The following is a 23,132-nucleotide window of genomic DNA, read 5'->3' as shown; positions in this document are numbered from 1 at the left end:
TTGTGAGTCAAGTTTCTTCTCCCATTTCTTTTAGAGAGCTCAAGCTGCACTGCAAGCAGTGAATGCTGTGCAATCCGGAGGCTTGGCCCTTACAGCTGCTCCAGCTACCGAAGGTGGACTACCTCCTGGTCAGAGTTCTGTTCTTCGAATTATAGTTGAAAATCTCTTCTACCCTGTATCTCTAGAAGTGCTATATCAGGTAAATTTCAATGAAATATTATTTTAAAGGTATCTTTAAAAAATAATGTGTTTGGCACTGAAAAACACCATGGCAGGCACTTCCACCCCATGTCCCTAAAACAGGAGTGATTTTGCATAAAGGAGTTCCTGACAAGGGGAGAGTATCAGGTAAAGGTTACTTGCTAGAAAGAGTGCATGTTTGTAGAGATCACAGGTGATTGCAGCGGTGATGTGGTCAGTGGGTCATGCTTATGCACTCAGAATACAGGCTTCCTGGTGCTCTCTTCCCAATACAGTCTCTAAAGTAGCCACTTTTGCCCATTGATGTATATAAAGAACAATCTTCCTGCAGAAACCTAGTAATGTAAGGCTTAGAAGACAGACCTGAAACTGAAATAAACTCTATTAAGATACCATTAGGGTTAGGTTTGCAGTTTAATCCAGGGTTAGTATGAGTTATTTATGTATTCATTTGAATGTGCTGTCAATGCCATAGTACCCTTAAACATTTATATAAATATATGTTTAATATATTCTTACAAAAAACACCTAATGATCAAGTGGATTTTTTCTGTTCTTTCCATTACAGTTTATGTAGTAGTGTAACTGAACAATAAAACTATATAGTGATATAGTTTCTATGTAGAGAACCCATTCACAATAATTTTGTTACAATATGCAAAAGTAGCAGTCTTAACACCATGCCTATAAGATTAGAAACTAGCTTGATTACGTGGATTATTCATGCGGTTTGACTTTTAACTGTTTTGTGGAAAGCAATGAATTGACTAGCTGAATTCTTATGTAGATCTTCTCCAAATTTGGGACTGTTTTGAAGATTATCACATTCACCAAGAACAATCAATTTCAGGCCTTGCTTCAATATGCTGATCCAGTGAATGCACATTATGCCAAATTGGTAAGTGCATAATTGTGTGATGTGTTCTGAATCTGAACTTCATGTTAACAGTATGTTCCGCATTACTTTCCGCATTACTTTGGAGTGTCCTAATCAGAGTTGGTAAACTATGCCATTCCAGGGATAACTCTGGAACGCACTGCAGTGCAATTACTGTCAACACAGTTCTGCCTTTGTATAGTAACAGCAGCCCAAAGTGGTTGGATAATGGAGAGCCAGTGTGGTGTAATGGTTAAGAGCATGGGACTGGAACTCAGGTGATCTGGGTTCTAGTCCCCGCTCGGCCATGGAGCCAACTGGGTGACTTTGGGCCAGTCACAGACTTGCAGCCCAACCTACCTCACAGGGTTGTTGTTGTGGGGATGAGATGGAGGAGGAGAATGATGTAAGCTGCCTTGAGCCCTTTGTAGGAAAAAGGCAGGATATAAATCAATCAATCAAGTGTAAGAGGTTCATTTAACTGCAAAATAGTTTCTAACCAGTTTTACTCTGTAACTTGTAAACTCCAGATTTCAGTATTATAGTTATATATGACTGATAGCACATACTCTAATTAGAAGAGTATTAATTATGTACAATAAGTATGACCAGTTCAGAGATTAAAATGAATGCAATTTATTCCCTTTGGACTTAGAAGCCATTTATCTCAAAGCTGAAAGAATTTCATAGTAATATGCTGTATGAATCACAGTTCCTTAACACTATAATGTACATTGAAAATGGACTTAAAAAAGCACACAGTGACATAAGAATGTGAGCTAGCTGTCTGCCTGCTCCTTCTGTTCAGCACAAAGTTTGTTCAAGATCCTCATAAAGATTGATTTGCATATAGCTGTAGATTGCTAACATGTGGTTAAACATTAGGATTTCATGACCTTCATTTAATTTTTTTGTCTTCTTGTAGGCTCTTGATGGTCAAAATATCTATAATGCTTGCTGTACTCTTCGTATTGATTTCTCCAAGCTAACAAGCCTTAATGTAAAATATAACAATGATAAAAGCAGAGACTTTACTCGTTTGGACCTTCCTTCAGGGGATGGGCAGCCTTCCCTTGACCCCACTATGGCAGCTGCTTTTGGTGAGAACTCTTTGTTAATAACTAAGGGATGGAACAAATTGCTTTTACCTTTTACTACTGGGATGTGGAGATTTCTTATTTGCATTGAAAGGCAATGTGAAGTGTAGTAACACTGTTTCAGTATTGTATCTTCATCACCTGGAAAGAAAGTTTTGGAAAGAATTTGGATATTATCCAATGGTGCCTCTATGCCAACAGACTCACTGCTAGTACAATGGGAAGCTAGCACTACCTCAACCAAAACAATCATTTCTGGGACAGAACAGGTCAGCTGAGAAGGAAGGATCTGTTCCATTCCATAAATTAGTGTTTTAAATCATTTAGTGAGCTTATTTTTAAGCTCATTGAGCTTTTGCAAAGGCAATGGGGTTCTGCTGGCCCAACATACTCTGCAAAAGTGCAGAGATAGGATTGAATACCACTCATTGATTCCAAACTAGTTTGTTCTATTGTAAGCTGAATGTTCTATTGTAAGCTGAACTGATACAAAAATTACTTATAGGTGTTTACTATGACTTTGTTGTGATGCAGTAGAAACTTCTCCTCCTATAGGAAGGTATTTAAAAATATTTTACCAACTAGCCTACTCTCTCCTGACTAGTTGGAATAAAGTCTAGCTTAAATAAAAAAGCTGAGCAATCCCAAAACTAAGCAGAACAAAGATGCTTAAAAAAAAAACCACCCTGTTGGTCTCAGATGTGCACTTGGCTTTGTTGGCTCATCAGGTTTTCATCTAGTATGAAGCATCCCATAATTGCATTGGTTCATACATTGTGTCAGAGTCTTGCATTTAGGAATACCGCATCAGTACTATTCTGGCAGAAGCTATATAATTCCAGAGAATTCACAAAACACCACATTTCTATTTTTGTGAGTGGGGTCATTCTAAACTTGGAAATTCAGTAAAACTTGAAATGTAATACTTTCTGTTCTGTTTTGGTGATAATGGCAGTAGATAAAATACACTGGGTAGCCATAGTAGCACTCTATCCACAGGTTAAAAAAATAGGAGTGGCAGGTATGTAGAATTGGTTCTGGTAAGGCGGGTAGGGGTGGGGGTCACTTATTCCTATTACTTAGAGAACTTATTCCTATTACTCTTCAAATACTCTTGCCCAGATTACCATATTTAATAGGTTAATTATTTCATTAGGAAAGCCAGTTCAGTGACTTATAGCAAAGGTGTTTGTGGTGTGGTTGAATTCTTGCTATTCTAGGTGAAGATGGTGGGTATTGTATGTATTTGGTATCAGTATTCATGCAGGCCCCATTGAGCTGAATAAGCTCTTTGTTGATGTTTGTATAATAAATTATAATGGAAATCACAGCTGTGAATAAATGATTAATACCTATATTACCAATACTAGTCATGATGCCAGTGCATGTATTATAAATGCAAAATATATAGTGGTCTGCAGTAATTGTCTAACGGCCATGTTGTGACTCAAGATAAGAGGTGAAGGAAGCTTCTGAGTTTTCAAATCAAAGGACAGCTTGCAGCTGTTAACCGGACAGTTTGCTTCTAATTTCAGAAAAATTGCAATTAATGTGTGCGAACATGCATCAGGAAATTTAGCTAACTTAGTTGCTTTGTTCAGGATAATTTCTCACTGATGAGTCTTCAACTTTTCTCCTAGGTTTTTGTAGGAGTTTTTATTACTATTTTAAAGCTGTGGTTCCATTTAGGTATTCAAAGATATTTTAAGTGTCTTTATTTAAGTATAAAGAAACACCTACAGTTTTAAGTCCATTTTTAAAATGAAGGTCTTGTATGCATGGCTTGTTCCTGCACTTCCATTTTGGTTTTTCAGTGAAATACCACAGAAGCATGCCCTCAGATACCTGCATATTTGTGAAATCCATATTCTCACGGGAAACTAGGACATGGTGAAAATGGTTGTGCAAACTGCATGGTTAGTAGTGATTCCATAAATGCCTATGTGGACTGAAGTGGGGCAAACCCGCACTTGTGGAGTCAGATGATTAGAGGCACTGAATGAACATGTCCAACTTATGAAAAAATGTTAGGCTAACGAGATCTTTTGAGGAGCTTGAGTGCTTTCTGGTTTGGTAGGGAATTAATTTATTTTAATCTTAATTTATTTCCCTCTGTAGGCACTCCAGGTATCATCTCTTCACCATATGCAGGGACTGCTGGTTTTGCTCCTGCCATTGGCTTTCCCCAAGCTGCAGGCAAGATCTTTTTTGAGTACCATTTTTCTGTTTTACTTTATTCTATTTTACTGCTTCAACTTTTAAGAAATATTTTAATTTATTTACTGAAACAAAGAATATACAAAAGAGCCAGCTCCAGTTTAATTTTATATATATGCAGACCATGATATTATCAAAACTTGTCCATAATCCATGCATTGTATTTTTAGTTAAAAAGTGGAAGTGTTCGGTCATTCGTCTCGGAACAGTAAAATGCTTGTTACTTTAATCATGTAGAAGAGTTGTTTCGTATGTATGTTTAAGTACTAGATGCATGATAACAAAGCCTTGTGTATGTTAAAACAAAATTTAGCCTATCGAGAAATTGAACATGGGGAGTATTAAAAAATTGGAATGGGTGTTCTTCGTCGTGGCCTCTGTGCATCACACATATGGGTACTGCGCCTGCGCAGTGCCTGTGGCCAGAAGATTGTCAGCTAACGGTTTTTGGCGGGAAGCTCCGCTCCCCCTCCCCCCTGTAGCCTATAAAGAGCGGAGCGTCTGCCATTTTGTTCAGTCTTTGCGACCGCCGTTCACTGTACCTCATGCCTCTTTCAACTTTCGCTTCGACTGTTACCTTGCTCTCGATTGTCCTTCTTTTCCCAGTTTTCTTCTCCTTGCTCCCAGTTTATTGTTCCGCGTAGTTTTTTCTCTTGTTATTTCTTCTTTCGATCTATCTATCTAAAAAAAAAACACACAAAACCAAAAATATATACTTACCCTCTGCACTGTCTCTCTCGTCGTCGTCTTCTTCTACGATGGCGCAGCGAGCGGCTTTCCGTAAATGCGCGGACTGCGGGTCAAAAATGGCACCAACTGACCCGCATGACCTATGCCTCCTCTGCCTGGGAGAGGGGCATAGGATAGATAAATGCATGCATTGCCTGGCCTTCTCCAAGCAGGCCAGGAAGAACCGCGAAAACCCCCTCCGGAGACTCCTTTGGGATCGGGCCCTAATGCAATCGGACCCGCTTATCGCCATCCCAAAACCTGGCTTTGCTTCTGTGGCCCCACCCTCACGGCCTTCGGATGAAGGTGCGTCTGCTTCGGTGGCTCCCTCTGCTTCACCTAAAAAGAAGCACGAGAAGCGGAAGCATTCCGAATCCGAGAAGTCGGCAGGCCATAAAAAGGCCAGGAAGGAGAAAGTCTCCAAGCCTCCCAAAAAACCCAGGAATTCGGACCGTCCGGACTGTCCCCAACATCGGGACTCAGAACCAATGGGCCCCTCGGTACCAGTGACGCTTATGATACCAACTCCGCCCCAACCGGTCCTCCATGAGGCTATGCAGGTTACCTCTCAAGGGTCTCCCCGCCGTGCGGTTGACCTCCCGCCTGCGCCCCTTCCAACTCTATGGGGTTCAGTATCCGACGGGGAAATCCAAGACTCCCCTCCTAGGGCGAGGTCACCGACACCCATGCCCGTGGTCACTATGGAAGCGGACGTTGGACTGTCCCCACCAGGGAGCCGGAGGAGCCGCTCTGTAGAGCAATGTCCAGAGAGCTGGCATCGCCCCTACTACCATACTTGGGGTGATCCGCTCTCCGTAGGGTACTACCCTGCTCCCAGGGCACGATCCTCTCCATCCCGTGATCTACTGCGCTCATCGGATCCGAGGCGGGCATCACCTCGATCCCCACAGGATGGAAGCAGCCGCTCCTTCTCCCTGGCGGAGTCGTCATCTTCAGCCCCACCCTACTACGGTGCCGATTTGGCTGACTCGGAGGCCGACTCAACCTCCCCGGACGTCGCTGTGACATCCCAGGGTCCTGCGTCACCTGATGAGCCCCATGTCTCCTTCGTGGAGCTGATGTCTAGACTTGTCCAGTCCCTTGACATCAACGCTGCCCAGTGCCTGGGAACGACGACGAACAAGTTCTACGATGTCGTCCACGGGGAGCAGTCAACATCTATCGTCCTGCCACTCATAACCACCTTGCGGCAGGCGATGATGCAGCCCTGGGACCTGCCATCACATCCTCAACCGACGTCCAGGAGATATGAGTCGATGTACAGGGTTCGGGAGGAGGACATCCCCTTCCTCCTCCAACATCCCAAACCGAACTCTGCGGTCGTCGAATCCTCGCAGGGCAGAGAGGTAAGAGGGCACACGGCACCGAGGGACAAGGAGGGCCGAAAAATAGACTCCCTGGCTAGGCGAGTCTACGCTGCTTCAGGCCTGGGGCTCCGCATATCAAATTACGAGGCGATGTCAGCGAGGTATCGATACTTCATTATGCAGCGCCTGCACAACGTCGCCTCCACCATCCCAGACCACCAGGGTGACCTCGCGAAGGTCCTGATTAAGGAAGCCATGCAGGTCGCGGTGCAGCAGTTATCCACGGCGAGGCACCACGTGGCTACTGACTCACGGGCCTTGGTCGGTGCCGTTTTTCTCCGAAGGCATGCATGGCTTTGGAATTGCAATTTTCCGGAAGAAACCAAGCGCCGGATAGAGGAAATGCCTTTAGATGGATCCAGGCTTTTCCATTCTCGCACCGACCATAAGCTCAAGAAGCTGCATGAATTGAGGATGACGGCACGCAGGATGGAGATACAGTCCCACGCCAGATGTAAGTGGTCCTGGAATCGTCCATCCTACAGGCAATCATATCAACCGAGGCAACAGCCACAACACCAACAGCAACAGCAGCACCACCGTCCGCAGCCCCAGCAACGCTTCCAACAAGGCTGCTGTCATTTTGACGATCAGAGGCAACGTTGACGGGACTGGCGAACCATTCCTCACACTCCACCAATACCCACCCCCCTCTCATCTGGGGATCGGCTTCGAAGCCGACTCCCCATTTGGGATTCCATCACATCTGATCGGTGGGTATTGTCCATCGTTCAACACGGCTATCGAATAGAATTCGACATCGTTCCTCCGCCGAGTCCGATCTGGTCCACTTCATGTTCACCGGTACTGCTCGACGAAATACATCAACTTCTTCGTAAAGGAGCGATTCGCCAAGTATTCCCATCTGACGGACTCTACGGATTCTATTCCAGATACTTTACGGTCCCTAAGCGGGATGGTGGTCTACGTCCGATTTTGGACTTATGGAACTTAAATAAGTTCATTGTACCGAAAAAGTTTCATATGACTACCCTTCAAAACATTTTGCCATTGCTAAGGAGAGAGGATTGGTTCGCCTCATTGGACTTGAAGGACGCCCACTTCCATATTTCAATTCACCCAAGTTACAGGCGTTTCCTTCGTTTTGTGGTTGCAACCCAACTTTATGAGTTTACAGTTTTGCCTTTTGAACTGGCTACGGCTCTGAAGGTTTTTACCAAGTGCATGGCTCCTGTCTGTGCCTTTCTACACCTCCAGGGCATACAAATTTATCCACACCTCAACGACTGGCTGTTAGTGTCGCAGTCCAGAGAAGGACTCCTTGCGGCCATCCATACAACTTGTGCCTTGCTCAATAGCCTAGGCCTACGTATTAATACCGAGAAATCTTCTCTTCTTTCGACCCAGACACTCACCTTCATTGGAACCCGCTTGGATTCGACGCTGGAAAAAGCCTTCCTCCCTCAGGACAGACAACAGACTCTTGCTCGCCACATCCATTGAATCCAATGAGATGGAACGGTCCTGGCAAAGTCTATCCAGAGGATCCTGTGGCATATGGCTTCCTCAGTTGCCGTAGTTCCACATGCCAGGCTTCGTCCACTGCAACTCTTTTTCAACAAGGTGTACCATCCTCAAAGAGATCCGCAGTGGAGACTGATTCGGATCCCATCTTCCATGCTTCACTCTCTGCTTTGGCGGTTGGAACTGACCAATCTTACGATAGGAGTCCCCTTCAGGGTGCGACCTCCTACAATAACCCTTGGCACCGATGCGTCTCTTCTAGGATGGGGAGCGATATGCTCCGGCCTATCTACCCAGGGTACGTGGAATCATCGAGAATCCACGAATCATATCAACTTCCTAGAACTACTGGCAGTTTTCAAGGCCCTGCGCTCTTTCGAGGACATCCTTCATCATCAGATAGTTGAGATAACTTTGGACAATATAGCTACCGTCTTTATCTGAACAAGCAAGGGGGAACAAAGTCACCAACTCTAGCCAGACTTTCTATGAAAATTTGGGACTGGTGCATCCAGAGACACATCACACTGATGGCTGTTCATCTAGTTGGTGTAGACAACGTGCAGGCGGATCTTCTCAGCAGGCACATGTTCACCTCTCATGAGTGGGAATTGGATCCTCATATGCGCAACCACCTTTTCCGGCGCTGGGGGTTTCCCGACATGGACTTATTCACTACCCAACAGAACAGGGTGTGCGAGGCTTACTGTTCGAGAGCGGGAATCGGACACGCATCCCTAGGGGATTCATGATCCCTTGGAACAATATGAACTTTTATGCCTTCCCTCCGATCCCTCTTCTGATGCGGGTCATAGCAAAGATAGTGCACGACCGGGCATCGGGGATACTAGTTGCCCCTTGGTGGCCACGTCAAGCGTGGTTTGCGAAACTACTCAACATCTCTCACAGGGAATTTCTTCATCTTCCATCGCTCCCATATCTTATAACACAGGTGGACGGCACACTTCACCACCCGGACTTGCTCTCATTGAACTGACAGCATGGCAAATTCAATGATTGACATTCCATTGGTGCCAACGACAGAGTTACGAATCCGACAGCTTCTGCTAATCCATCGGTACCGACGATGACTTCGACCAACTCGGATCCAATTGTCGAATCCAATCACTCGGGTGCTTCCCTTTTCTCTGGTCTCTCTGTACCATCCGGTTCGAGACAAGACCCGTCGAATCTGAATCCGACATTTTTGCACCCTGCTATTCAGCATATCATTGACTCTGCCTTAAAGCCGTCCACAAGGAAGTCATATAAGGCTAAATGGAAATGTTTTTCCACTCTCATCCATTCAACAAATTCTTCAGTTCCTCCTGGAATTGCACCATTCTGGATTGAAGCCGTCATCCATTAAAGTGTATACAGCCGCAATAGCCTACTACCGTGGCTTAGTCGACGGATCACCTCTGTTTTCTCATCCTATCCTCAAAAGATTTTTGAAGGGACTATATAATCTTACCCCATCAATTAGGCCAGTGATGCCCACATGGAGCCTTTCTGTAGTTCTACAGGCCCTTATGAAGGCCCCCTTTCAACCTTTGGCGATGGTGGATCTGCGATTGGTCTCTTGGAAGATGGCGTTTCTTGTAGCTGTCACTTCAGCCCGGAGGGCCAGTGAACTTTGCGCTTTTCGCATAGACCCTCCTTATTTAAACTTTCACAGGGAGAAGGTCATTTTACGCCTCGACCCGTCTTTCTTGCCTAAAGTATCTACACCTTTCCATACAGGACAAGACATTGTGCTGCCTGCCTTTTTTCTGTTACCGTCGACTCCATTGGAAAGATCTTTGCATTCACTTGCTGTTCAGCGTTGCTTAGCCTTCTACCGATCGCAAACGGAGTCTATTGGACGATCCAATAAACTATTCATCAAATATTCTGCTAGGGATCAGGGCGATCCAGTCACTCCACAGAGACTTTCTAAGTGGATAGTCCACACTATAGTCTTATCCTATCAATTAGCTAAGCTCGAACTGCCTTCAGTTCCTCGAGGCCATTCTGCTAGAGCTGTTGCAACCTCGTCTGCATTCGCATCCGGGATCCCGATTGATGACGTCTGCCGAGCCACTACTTGGGCTAACCCTTGCACCTTCGCCAGACACTACCGTCTTGATGTTCAAGCTTGATGGGATTGCTTCTTCAGTAGAGCTGTTCTCTCCTCCGTTCTTCAATGAGGACACCTTCCCTCCTCCTTTATGGTAAGCTTGTTAATCTACCCATATGTGTGATGCACAGAGGCCACGACGAAGAAAAGAAGGTTGCTTACCTGTAACTGATGTTCTTCGAGTGGCCATCTGTGCAGTCACACAACCCACCCCCCAGCCCAGCTCGGTGTCGGTGAGTGGATGCATCTTTTGGTACCGACCATGCCTTTTTTTCACGGTACCGACTTCAAAAAAAAAAAAAAAAAGCAAAGTTTTTTTTCCCATAAATTGGCGTACGTTCGGTTGCAAAGACTGAACAAAATGGCGGACGCTCCACTCTTTATAGGCCACAGGGGGGGAGGGGGAGCAGAGCTTCCCGCCAAAAACCGTTAGCTGACAATCTTCTGGCCACAGGCACTGCGCAGGCGCAGTACCCATATGTGTGACTGCACAGGTGGCCACTTGAAGAACATCAGTTACAGGTAAGCAACCTGCTTTTTTTAGTTTTATTTGCCCCATCAAAGTGGTTGGGTACAAGACCTCTGCCTACTCAATCTCCTCAGCAATTGGTGTATGCAGGCATGCCACCTCTGGTAAAGGAGGTAGCACTTAGCCAGCAAAGCTGATAGCCTCTTCCCTCATGAATCTGTTCAGTCCCCTTCTGAAGTCATCCAGATTGGCAACCATCACCACTTCCCATGGTAGTGAATTCCATAGTTCAGCTATACGAGGAGTGTTCAATATATTCTCAGTATCAGCATAAAGAAAAAGAAATAATAAATTGAAATAATTTTTATTTTCAATGTAATCCTCCATAACTTCAGTACACTTATTACATCTAGAAATTAACTTTTCAATTCCCTGTAACAAATACCCTTCCTCCTTGTCTAAAAAAAATGCATTAATTGCCGCCTTGAGCCCTTCATCGTCGAAAATCGCTTTCCACAAAGATCTTTTTTAAAATTCGGGAATAGGTGGTAGTCACTAGGGGCCAGGGCCAGGTTATAGGGTGGGTGGTATTTCTTCGAAACTAGAGTCTCGCACAGCAGCCTTCGAAACACACGCCTTGTGAACAGGCACATTGTCGTAAAGAAGCAACACACCTGCGGTCAGTTTTCCCCACCTTTTTTCTTTAATTGCTTCTCTTAAATTACGCAGAGTGGTTGCGTAAGATGCTGTGTTTATGGTTTCACCTTTTTTCATGTACTCGATCAATAAAATTCCCTTTGAGTCCCAAAACACTGTGGCCATGATTTTTCTGGCTGATGGAGTGACTTTGAATTTCTTTGGAGGGTCAGCACCTTTTTTATGCCACTGCATGGACTCCTGCTTACTTTCAGGGTCATAGTGATGAACCCAAGTTTCATCTCCAGTAACAATCTGATCAAAAATACTCGATGGATCTTCACCACAGAGCTCTAAAAACTCCCTACAGCACTCGACTCGCATGAGCATTCGTGGCACCCATCTTGCACAGACCTTTGAAACGTTAAGATGGTCATGAAAATAGTAAATATGGTACCAACAGATAGGTTTGTCATCTCTACTAACATTTTGATTTTTATTCGGGCATCTTCCAATACAAGTTCCTCAATTTTTTTCACATTTTCTTTCGTAGTGGCAGTAACCGGCCCGCCCGAGCGAGGGTCGTCTTCAATGCTTTCTCTGCCCCTTTTAAATTCGCTTGACCACTTTGAACAGTAGATAATGAAGGTGCAGAGTCCTGGTAAACGGCCACCATCTCTCCGTGAAAGATTTTTTGACTTTTTCCTTGTTTTGTAAGAAACTTAATAACAGCGCGGTGCTCGATTTTCTTCAACATTGTCGCGTCAGTCATTATGGTTGTCTTTCACTGAGGATTACTAGGGAACTAATGATCACACTTATTTTTTTTATAAATTTTTATTAAAATTTTAAACTAACACTAAAAACATCAGACATCACATACATCGGATTTACTGGGTCAGCCTCCTACTACATATTTTTTAACATTCTAAAGTCAAATTCAAATCAATTTATAATAATTTAAAAACATCTCTAAGTTTACGCCAAGTCCCGTTTCTCCAGCCAATTATAGAAAGAATCCCAAGTTCGATAGCAGTCAATATCCTCTTTCTTCTTCAATGATAAAGTCTATCCATTTCTGCGCAGTCCAAGATCTTTCTTACACTCAGTCCATCGGTGGGCAGCTCCTCACTTTTCCAATATTGAGCAAATGCAATCCTCGCCGCTGTAATTAGGTGCAGCATCAGATACATTTCCTGTCTGTTAACGTCTTCCGGTATGATGCCTAACAAGAAAAGTTCGGGTTTAAAAGCAAAGGGTTTTTGTAATATTTCCTCCATCCATCTATGTATTTTAATCCAATATTTTTTCACCTTATCACAAGTCCACCACATATGATAAAAAGTACCCACTTTATGTTTACATTTCCAACATCTATTTGACATATTTGGAAACATCTTAGCTAATCGACTAGGTGACAAATACCATCTATAGAACATTTTATATAAATTTTCTTTATACAAAGTTGCTAATGTTACCTTAATGTTTCTTTCCCATAGTTTTTGCCACTTTTCTAGTTCAACATTAAATCCAAAGTTTTGTGCCCGTGTTATCATAGTTTCCTTAACCTGTTCCCCTTCCATTTTCCTGTCAAGTAAAAAATCATATAGTCTTTTGATAATTTTCTCATCTGTTTTAAGCATCACTTGATCAAACTCTGTTAGGTCTTTGTAGAACCCCCATGCTTCACAGTCTTTAGCATATCTCGATTGCATCTGCACCTTATACCACCAGGAAATATTAAGTCCCTGTTCTTGTATTTCTTGCTCCAGTTTCAGGCCACCGTCCTTATCCAAGATATCGTCATATCTTATGATCTTTTCAAAGTTCAATACATTTGGATATACGAAAGCTTCCATAGGTGAAAGCCATCTTGGTAATTTATTTTACAGTTTTAGCTTTAGTTTTTCCCAGACTGACATTAAAGATCTTCTAATAAAGTGACTCAGAAAAGACCCATGTGACTTAGCGTTTTCATACCACATATAAGCATGCCAACCCATCTGCAAGTCATGACCTTCAAGATACAAAATTCTCTTATTTCGCAAAGTTATCCATTCTTTTAGCCACGTTAACACAGACGCTTGATAATACAACATCCTGCCGGGAAGACCAAAACCTCCATTCCTTTTAGCTTCCTGAAGCATGTTTAATTTAATCCTTGGTTTCTTTTTTCTCCAGATAAATCTCGAGATTTGAAAATTTAGGTCATCAAAGAATTTTTTTATCAATTTTTACAGGAATCCTTTGAAACAGAAGTTTAGGTAATATATTCATTTTAACAAGTGCTATTCTTCCCATCAAAGATAATTATAAATTGGCCCATTTTTTCAAATCACCTTTAATATCCTTCAATAATTTATCATAATTATCTTCTTTCAAAGTGGTACATTTAGCTGTAAGATAGATTCCTAAGTATTTAAACTTTTTAGCAATCTGCAAATCTACTTGTTCCTGGAGCCTTTCTTTTTGTTCTCACGTAAGGTTTTTAACTAACAGTTTTGTTTTTTCTCTATTTATTTTCATTCCCATAACTTCACCATATTCTTCAATCCATTGCAAAAGTTTAGGCATTGTTACAAAAGGTTCCTCCGTTATAAAGACCAAATCATCTGCGAATGCTTGCAATTTATAACTTTCGTCCCTAATTCTAATGCCTTTGATGTCCTCATCATCCCTAACACTTCTATTCAGTACCTCTAAAATCAAAATAAACAGGAGGGGTGACAACAGACAACCTTGTCTTGTGCCCTTTTGAATCTCTGTAGGGTTTGAAAGTTCTCCATTAATTAAGATCCCGGCTGACTGTTTTTGATAAATACTTGATATCGCATTCATAAATTTTTCACCAAACTCCATTTGAATCATCTGTTGCTTCATAAATTGCCAATTAATATTATCAAAGGCTTTTTGGGCATCCATAAACAGTAAAGCCATTGGTTTTTCAGTATGTATCTCATAATATTCTAAGATATCCAAGATAGTTCTCAAGTTATTCTTCATTTGTCTTTTTGGCAAAAAGCCATTTTGGTCTGGATGGATAAAGTCTATTTATAACTTCTTTAATCTTTCTGCGAGTATAGAAGCAAAAATTTTGGAATCCACATTTAATAATGATATAGGTCGGTCGTTTTGAATCTGTGCTACATCCATATCTTCTTTCAGTATTAATGTGATATTTGCCTCAGTCCAAGTAGTTGGTATTTTAGCATTTAACAGTGCTTCATTACATATATCTTTTAAGAGTGTAGCAAAAATTGCTTCGAAAGATTTGTAAAACTCGGCTGGCAGACCATCTGGGCCAGGGTTTTTGTCATTCTTCTGTCGCTTAATTGCTTCTATTACTTCCGTAATTGTGCCTTCTTGATTTAATAGCTTTTGGTATTTTTCTGGTAGTTTCAGTAACTCTTCCTTTCGAATATATTCTTTAACTTTCTCGATTGAAATCTCCTCCTTCTGATATAAGTTTGTAAAAAAGTCTTCCACTATTTTCTTGATTTGTGCACTCTGTACTTGTAATCGTCCTTCTCCATCTTTCAGTTTCACAATCAATCTCTTCTCTTTTTCTTAACTTTATGTGCTAACCATCTCCCTGGTTTATTAGCATTTTCGAAGAAGCTCTGTTTGGTCAACTTCATTTGTTTAGTAAGCTCATTTGTATCCAAAAGGTTTAACTTATCCTGTAAAATATCCAATTGAGGCTTAAGACTTTGTTTTGATGGGTCTTCCTGCAGCACTTGTTCCAATTTCATCAACTCCTCTACTATCACTGCTCGCTCTTGTTTTTTCTTTTTACTTATTTGCGCTGAGTATGTTATTATCACTCCTCTGACATAGGCTTTAGCTGTATCCCAGACATTCTGTAAAGAAGTTTCTTCTGGTTTATTTATTTGAAAAAATACTTGCATTTCTTTATCTTTTCTGTAAATTTTTTATTTTTTAACAATGTTTTATCTAGGCTCCATCTGGGCATCCTTACAGTTCCTTTTAGTGATAAAAATATCAGGTTATGATCTGCCCAGACATTTGCCTCTATTTCAGCTTCTATCAGATCTGTTACTAAGTCTGGAGTTATCCAAACCATATCAATTCTACACCACGACCTATGTCTATTTGAGTAAAAAGAGTATTTGGCAAAAGATGGGTTTTTGTGCCTCCAAGCATCTGTCAGTCTGAATTCTTCCATCATGTTAGAACAGGACTTTGGGAATATCCTCCTACCCTTTTTTCCTTTACTAACATTCTTATAATCCATTTCCTTATCCACAATCGCGTTGAAATCTCCCATTACACACATGGTCTGGAAATCCACTTGTAGAAGTAACATGTAATTTTTGATAAAAAGTTTCCTGATGATCGTTTGGCGCATATATTGCCACTAAGAGTACTTTTTTCCGTTTAATTGTAATTTCAACCATCAGGATCCTACCCTCCTCATCAGTGAGAATAAATTTAGGGTCCAATTTTTCCTTAACATAGAGTGCTAGACCTCTTTTCTTTTGAGAAGTAGAAGATACAAACAATTTTCCTAGTTTTAGGCATTCCAGAAGGTTAACTCTTTGCTTCTTAATATGTGTTTCTTGTAAACAAATTATATCTAATTTTTGTTTTTGAAGTTGAGCAAAAACTCTTCTTCTCTTAGAAGGTCCATTCAGTCCATTAACATTTAAAGAGAGGAACTCAATTCTCCCTTCTCTTTTTGCAGCCATATTGTAGAAAAATTATATAAATATGTGTGTGTGTGTGTACATGTCTACTTATTTTTCGCCTTTACAGCTCTACCCTTTCTCTTCTCCTTTGAGTCCAAAATTTGTACTTCTTGTGCGTCGACATTCGTTATTTCTCCTTCCTCAGAATGGTACTCTGTTAGTTCCATTGCTTCAGTACTTTTTTCTTCTTCTTTTGAAGTGCCGGGTTCTTCCTCTTCAAGCGTAGCTCTAAATTTTTCATAGAACTCTTGTGCTTCTGGTAATGGCATTGAGCCAAGACAGACGTGATTAACGAAGCTCCGTTATCACGCTGGTAAATGTCCGGTGGTGGGCCGCGAGCCCAATCTAAGCCCTGTCGGGGCTGAAGACAAAGTGCTTGGGAAATCTCCTAGACGGTGTGGGACGGCAATCCCATATCTGCTGGGAGAAAATCAGGCTAATGATCACACTTATTTGAAATTTTGCATGTATACCCTCAGATAGTGTCATTAGCTAATGAAATAATTAAATTATCCACATCAGTAGCAAATCAACCTGATACCGAGAATATATTGAACACCCCTTGTACGTTCTGTGAATAAGTACTTCCTTTCATCTGTCCAAAACCACCTGCCAATCCCAGGTTTGAGTGTAATGGAAAAGGGAGAAGAATGTCTCCCTCTCCACTTTATGTACTGCATGCATGATTTTAAACACCACCATCATGTTTCTCCTTACTTGCCTTTTTTTCTAAGCTAAACAGTCCATGTTCCTGTAGCTGCTCCTCATAGGGGAGTTGCTCCATCCTCTAGATCATTTTCATTGCTCTTCGTTGATTTGCATTTGCCATTTTGATGCCCATTTATTTAAGTAATGTTCTGTGCTCTGTTTACCTGTTTAGAAGGGAGAGAAACATTGAGCTATCGTGTATGTTTTCTGATTTTTTAAAATGAAACTATTTTAACACTTTCAGGTCTGTCAGTCCCAGCTGTTCCCAGTGCACTTGGTCCTCTTGCAATCACCACATCTACCATGACTGGGCGTATGGCTATACCAGGAGTTACTGGAATGCCTGGAAATTCTGTTTTGCTTGTTAGTAATCTCAATCCTGAGGTAAGGATAATGCATGAAATACAGGTTGTAACTTAAACATTGTGAACAAAGTATTCTACAACACTTACCACCATCTAAATTAGAGATTTTGATAGTAACATCAGTGAAAAAGTTGTCTGAAATCACTTACTGTAAAGTAATATAATATAGCAAGAATGACTTTCAGTACAGACCAGAATTGTTCTTGTATATCTGCAAATGTTTTAGCCACCTTTTAAATGACAGCTGTGGAATAATTTAGGTTGTCTTCCTTTTTAATATGCCATAGATTATTAAAATCTTGTCTTGTGATTTTATACAGGCAATCACACCAGATGGACTATTTATTCTATTTGGTAAGTTGCTATCTGTACAAAATAAAATCAAAATTGTAAAGTTACCATCTGAGGAACTGATACTTGAAAATATAATATAAATTATGCTGTGTTCTATTTTTTTAAAATCCTGTGGACTCTTCTATATGTGCTTACTTATGAACATAAGACTAGCATAGGATAGTAGCTTAGGAAACTTCAGAAAGCGGGTGGGGAAGCTTTATTGGCTGAAGAGCCATATTGGCATGTTGGGAGCTGCATGCCAGGAGTGAGTAGGGCAACGACAATGCTGGAGTATAGTTCCTAATTTGATTACCCAGATCCTATTTACACTTTCTTGCATTCTCATGCATGCATGCATGCATGCTCCCACAGACACTCGTAACACATAACCTCTCTGAACATGATACTTTTTGTAACTTTGTCCTTTGCTCTGTTTGCCTTTGGCCCTAACCAGCATTGGAATACAGGCCCTGAGAGCATCTTCTAGTTAGAATATGCTTCCCAGACTGAAAAAGGTTTCCCACCCACCAGTGGCTTAGGTTATAACAAGCTGACATATACAGATGCATGCATTTAGGTCCCTTATAAGAACGTTTGTATGATTTCTGTATTTCTAAAAAACAAATTATACATACTTCATATTTTTTCAAATTTTTACATTGTAATTCCCTTTAATGTAATTAAAATGTGATAATATAAATGATTTTGTAACACAAGGTTTATTAAAACATGTTTTATTTTTGCAGGTGTTTATGGTGATGTCCATCGTGTAAAAATCATGTTTAATAAGAAGGAAAATGCCTTAGTTCAGATGGCAGATGCAACCCAAGCCCAACTAGGTATTAATGTTAATAAGAGATTGTTGTAATTTCACAGAAATTGCATTTAAATGAGCAATCCAGTGAGGCTCCCTGTAACCTTTTAGCTCAGAAGATTTTGGGCATCCTGTGTAGGGCAGGAGGTGGTGGAAGTGAAGGTAGCTTCCCTGTGCTTCCATGCAGTAACTGTGGCATTTTGGAGCAGGAGGGAAGGCACTGAGAGTGCAGCCAGAATACATTATATATTGGCAGTGCTAGCCTCCCGTCCCAACACTCTATACCCCTTTTCTGACGCTGCTTTTGAAATTTTTGAGAAACAGCTAGCACATGGCTGTGGAGACAATGGGGTGGAGAATCCAAGCATGGAACCCTGGTTCCAAGATCAGAGATGGGGATTTGAATGAGCCTGTGGTCTTCCTAAAAGACCACAGCAAAATAACTTGGAAACCCACTCTTCATTAACTCCACAGCAAAATGCAGATTCCCATTTGATAAAAATTGTCTTCCTTACACAAGAGAACACTGCTTGGTGTGATCTGAGGTAATTGACTATTTAATTTGAAATATGTATTGAGGAAAATTATGGGAGGAAACTTATTTCTCTGAAAGTAAAGGTATGCTGGTGTATTGATAGTAGATGCTCTCAAGTGCTTTTGAAATACATCAAATGTAGTAAGAATGAAAGTAAGCACTGAACAATGTATATCATTAGCTGATGAGTAAAAAGGATATTCTATAAGTACAGATTCTGCAGAGTAGCTGTTCCCATCTGTTTTCTTTTTGTCTTCTTGACTTGAATATTTTAGCCATGAATCACTTAAATGGACAAAAACTTTATGGAAAAGTTTTGCGTGTTACACTCTCAAAACATCAGACAGTACAGCTTCCTCGTGAGGGACAAGAGGATCAAGGCCTGACTAAGGACTACAGTAATAGCCCTTTGCATCGCTTTAAGAAACCTGGCTCAAAGAACTTCCAGAATATCTTTCCACCATCTGCCACTCTGCATCTTTCCAACATTCCGTAAGTATCCAGATCTGAAGATGGCCAGCCCAAGATAATTTGCTGGTTGCAACAGAACAAAAATTTCTCAAATCTCTCCTTTTTTTCTTTGTGGTCTCTGTGATTCACACATACAGGTTATGCACATGGGCCAAAAAAATAAAAAATCAGAACAAGTTAGATCTAAACAGAGCTTTAGGCAGGAGTCCTGCCCACCTCCTCCTTCCCACCTCAAGGCACAGCTTGCGCTTGCCTCAGTTCCTTTTCATCCACCACAGCAATAGCCGTGTTTAGAACGGAAATAGCAGGAAAGTACTTTTGTCCAATGGACATGTCATAGTAAATCCCCTGCAAATACCTGGGCCCTAGAAGAAAATGACAGCTACAATGGAGCAGCAGAAGTAAACAACAACTTGTCAAGTTCAATCCAATACTGAACCTAACCATAATCCTGACCCAATCCAGCCACTTAAGATGAAGACAGTTCTCCAAACTTGAGTCGTCAAGACGTTCTAGTTCCCACAAGATCATATCTCCTGGATGAAAACCAGTGCCTTGGCCTTGTTACCAGGATGCAATTCAAAAAATTTCACCTGAAGCTTTCTACCTTTAGGATCAGTCTCATCAAAGGTATAAAAGTCCCCAGTATTGACATACCTCATTAGCCTCAACAGCCTCTTCAAGAATATTCTTTCAACATCACAATAATATTTCACAGGAAAGCCACAGGGACACTTGCTAATATAGACCACCTCCTTATTAGTGTGGGGACTGCTTACTGCTGAGGGTGCATTTCTTCGGTAGAAATGTCGAATATCTGTACTATTCTCTCCGAACTCCCATTCTCCACCATCCCCCATGGTAACCCACAAAAAATCCAAACTCTGGACCTTCATGCGCTGTCAGACTCTACAGCCTTATTCTCTACTTGCACACTCCTCTTCTAGCAAACTTTTTCCAGGATATCCTGAAAAAAACTAACCCACCACTTAGACCACAGCACCAGTTAAGCTTACCCAACCTTCTCGTCCTCTTACCAACTATACAGACTGCCCCTCCTTAACACAGGAAGTCTGTTGCTTGGATTTCTCTTCTATCTCATCCACCCCAACCACCAGCATCCTCCCTGGACAGCACAGTAAGTGATCAAAACTCCTTTCCATCTTTGGATAATACCATGTCTTATGCTGAACAGTTACCAAGAATGGCCAAGTCCCTTGGCATCAGAATTAAGGTTCTGCCATCTTCCTTTACAGTCATAGAGTTCAACCAGTTACAATCTGCCATAGCAGCACCAGTCACCATTCCAATGCTTCTTACCATTCTTCATCTAATTAAGCAATCTTTTGCAAAGCCTTCCATCATCTCAGGCAATAGATAATCTTTACAGAGTCTAAGAGGACAGTATTCTCTCTTTAAGCAGCCAACTTGATGTTTGTTTGTTTGTTTGTTTGTTTATTAGAACATTTCTATGCCGCCCCTTGCCGAAGCCCTTGTAAAGTTGAAGCATTACACTCAAATTCCTGAATCCACTCCTCCCCATTGATTATCAGGAGTAGAAATTGAATGTAATTGGTTGAAAAGATCTAGTCCACTACAGCCCTATATAGCTTTCAGGATGACAAATTACCAGGCCAGCATGTCATTCTACCAACTCCTATAGGGCACAATAACTCCCTTTGTCCATCTTCCCAAGGATGTCAAGAACTTTGTAATGATATTCCAAACAAAAACACAGAACGCGGCAAATCACTGCAGCCCACCATATGTCAAATTGTGGCTCAACATCTATGATCACTGCTGTATCCCATATGTCAAATTGTGGCTCAACATCTATGATCACTGTTTAACTGAAATTAAACCTGGCTCTGTACCTTGGGTCTTCACCAGAAGGGCTTCCCATTTGACAGCAAGGACTTACTCAGTGCATCCGTGGATGACATTGCAGACCTCTCCTTTACAAATAGTCAAAGTCTTTGCTCCTAAAATTGCAAAACCCCCCAATTGTTGACAACCTTTACTGTTCACAGTTTCCAATACTGACATCAACGCTGGTCATTTCACTGACAAGCTGATTTAGGAACTAATACAAACACTAAATAGGAATACTCCCCCTTTCACACACAGCCCAATCAAAATCCTTTCCAGTGTTTTTTTTGTAAAAAAAAAAAAAAAGGTGTCGGAACTCACATCACCGGCAGTAAGCGTGCGACCACACACACCAATCCCAAGCCCAGCAGGAGAGCAGCCCTCACTATCTCACTATCAGATAGCAGACACAAAAGCAGCCTGCAGGCACAATGTTAATGATGTTTGCTGCTGATCTGCTACAATTCAAAATCACTTCATAAAATCCATTGGAAAAAAAGGTGCCAGAACGCCATTCCGGTGCGTTCTATGACAAAAAAAGCCCTGATCCTTTTAAACGAAATACTTGCAGCCATTTCACAATAAGAACTCAAGAGTATCCCACATTACTCCTTGACTGCTACATCAAGCCCCAGCACAGGGCTTCCCACCAGTATAGGCTAAGCTAATCAGGAAGCTGTTTGGTAGGAAGGTTAGGACAGATAAAAGTACTTCACACAGCATGTAGTTAAACAATGGAATTCGCTGTCATGGGAAGCAGTGATGGCCACTAATTTGGATGGCTTCACAAAAGGGGACTGGACAAATTCATGCAGGGGAAGGCTAGCAATGGCCACTAGCCTTGCTGGTAAAGTACTACCTTCTTTACCAGAGGTGACATGCCTGCATAAACGAGTTTCTCAGCAGTTTGATGTCTTGTGCCCATCCTGCTTGAGAGATCCTGTGGGCAGTTGGGTTTGCCACTATGTATACTGAAAGTTGGACTATACTGAACCCAACACTCACCCTTTCTTCTCTCCTGACTTCGGCAAACTTTCTCTAATTTGGTGAAATTGACTATGCCATCTTCTCCATGCTCCACTTTCCACACTCCCTTACTGAAGGAAGTGGTCATGATAGCTGCCTCCCTCAATGACTGAGGAGTTCTGACTAGCAATAGGACCAGCCCTAGACATGAGCAATGATTTGGAAGACTTGAAACAGGATGGAGCACTTGAGTTGTCAGACAGCTTTTCAAAAGATATGTTTCACATTCATATTGAGCAGTCAGAAATAAGTACACTACTTAAGTTTGTATTACTATGTTATACAATTAATTCGAAGATCACAGCCCTATTGTAGGCAACAAAGTTACATAAATTATTCTTTTCCAACAGCAGTTTGAGATGTTGGGTCAGAAGCTGAAATGTGCCTTTTAATTTTTCACGGCAGTGTCATATTATGAATACTTGTAATGCCTCTGGAATATAAGAAGTACTGATTATCTGTGAAATGAAAGGCCAAAACAAGTTTGAATTTGTTTCTATAGAGTAGCTGTTGGCTTGATAAAATAACAACAATGTAGTATGTAGTGGCACCTTAAAGTTTATTACAACATAAACTGTCAAAGACAGTATCCACCTGATACATCAGATGAAATGAACACTATGGCATGTAAACATGTACAAAACAAATTGGTTGGTCTTAGAAGTGCCAGAAGGTTTTTATTTTTTGTTTAGAACTGGATATTTAGTTAAATACGGAAATTATCTTTTTCAGACCATCTGTCACAGTTGATGACCTGAAGAATCTTTTTGCTGGTACTGGATGTATTGTGAAAGCCTTCAAATTCTTTCCGTAAGTTTCTACAGTAATTAAGTAAAATTATGCAAGGAATTCATCAACTTCTACTAATGGATTGATGAATAACGTGGAATAATACTGAGTTTTATATCAGACAAAATGTAATTATGTGAACTATTATAGCTTAAATATGCCCTTGTTCTTATACTTCCTTTCCTGTGAGTAGAGGTACAGGAGCTAGGAAACAATAGCTAGAAGACTTCAGTTTATTTATTTATTTATTTATTTGTTTATTTATTAATAAATAAATAAATAAATAAATAGC

General features: G+C 41.3%; 1 protein-coding gene across 4 annotated transcripts in view; it reads left to right on the top strand.

The window, feature by feature from the left end:
• The window catches only part of PTBP3 (polypyrimidine tract binding protein 3), a 75,826-nt gene that overhangs the window by 46,459 nt on the left and 6,235 nt on the right, over window positions 1-23,132 (top strand). For all 4 annotated transcript variants that reach the window (XM_044452480.1, XM_044452478.1, XM_044452479.1 and 1 more), the window contains 9 exons: window positions 35-199; window positions 989-1,099; window positions 2,004-2,178; window positions 4,294-4,371; window positions 16,880-17,019; window positions 17,321-17,354; window positions 18,083-18,175; window positions 18,961-19,177; window positions 22,784-22,861. In XM_044452480.1, the coding sequence (XP_044308415.1) occupies window positions 35-199; window positions 989-1,099; window positions 2,004-2,178; window positions 4,294-4,371; window positions 16,880-17,019; window positions 17,321-17,354; window positions 18,083-18,175; window positions 18,961-19,177; window positions 22,784-22,861 (1,091 nt within the window). The remainder of the gene's footprint in view (window positions 1-34; window positions 200-988; window positions 1,100-2,003; window positions 2,179-4,293; window positions 4,372-16,879; window positions 17,020-17,320; window positions 17,355-18,082; window positions 18,176-18,960; window positions 19,178-22,783; window positions 22,862-23,132) is intronic.

Source organism: Varanus komodoensis, unplaced genomic scaffold (assembly GCF_004798865.1).
Source record: "Varanus komodoensis strain SLA01 unplaced genomic scaffold, ASM479886v1 scaffold72, whole genome shotgun sequence".
NCBI lineage: Eukaryota > Metazoa > Chordata > Lepidosauria > Squamata > Varanidae > Varanus > Varanus komodoensis.
This window is presented reverse-complemented; position numbering and strand designations above follow the sequence as displayed.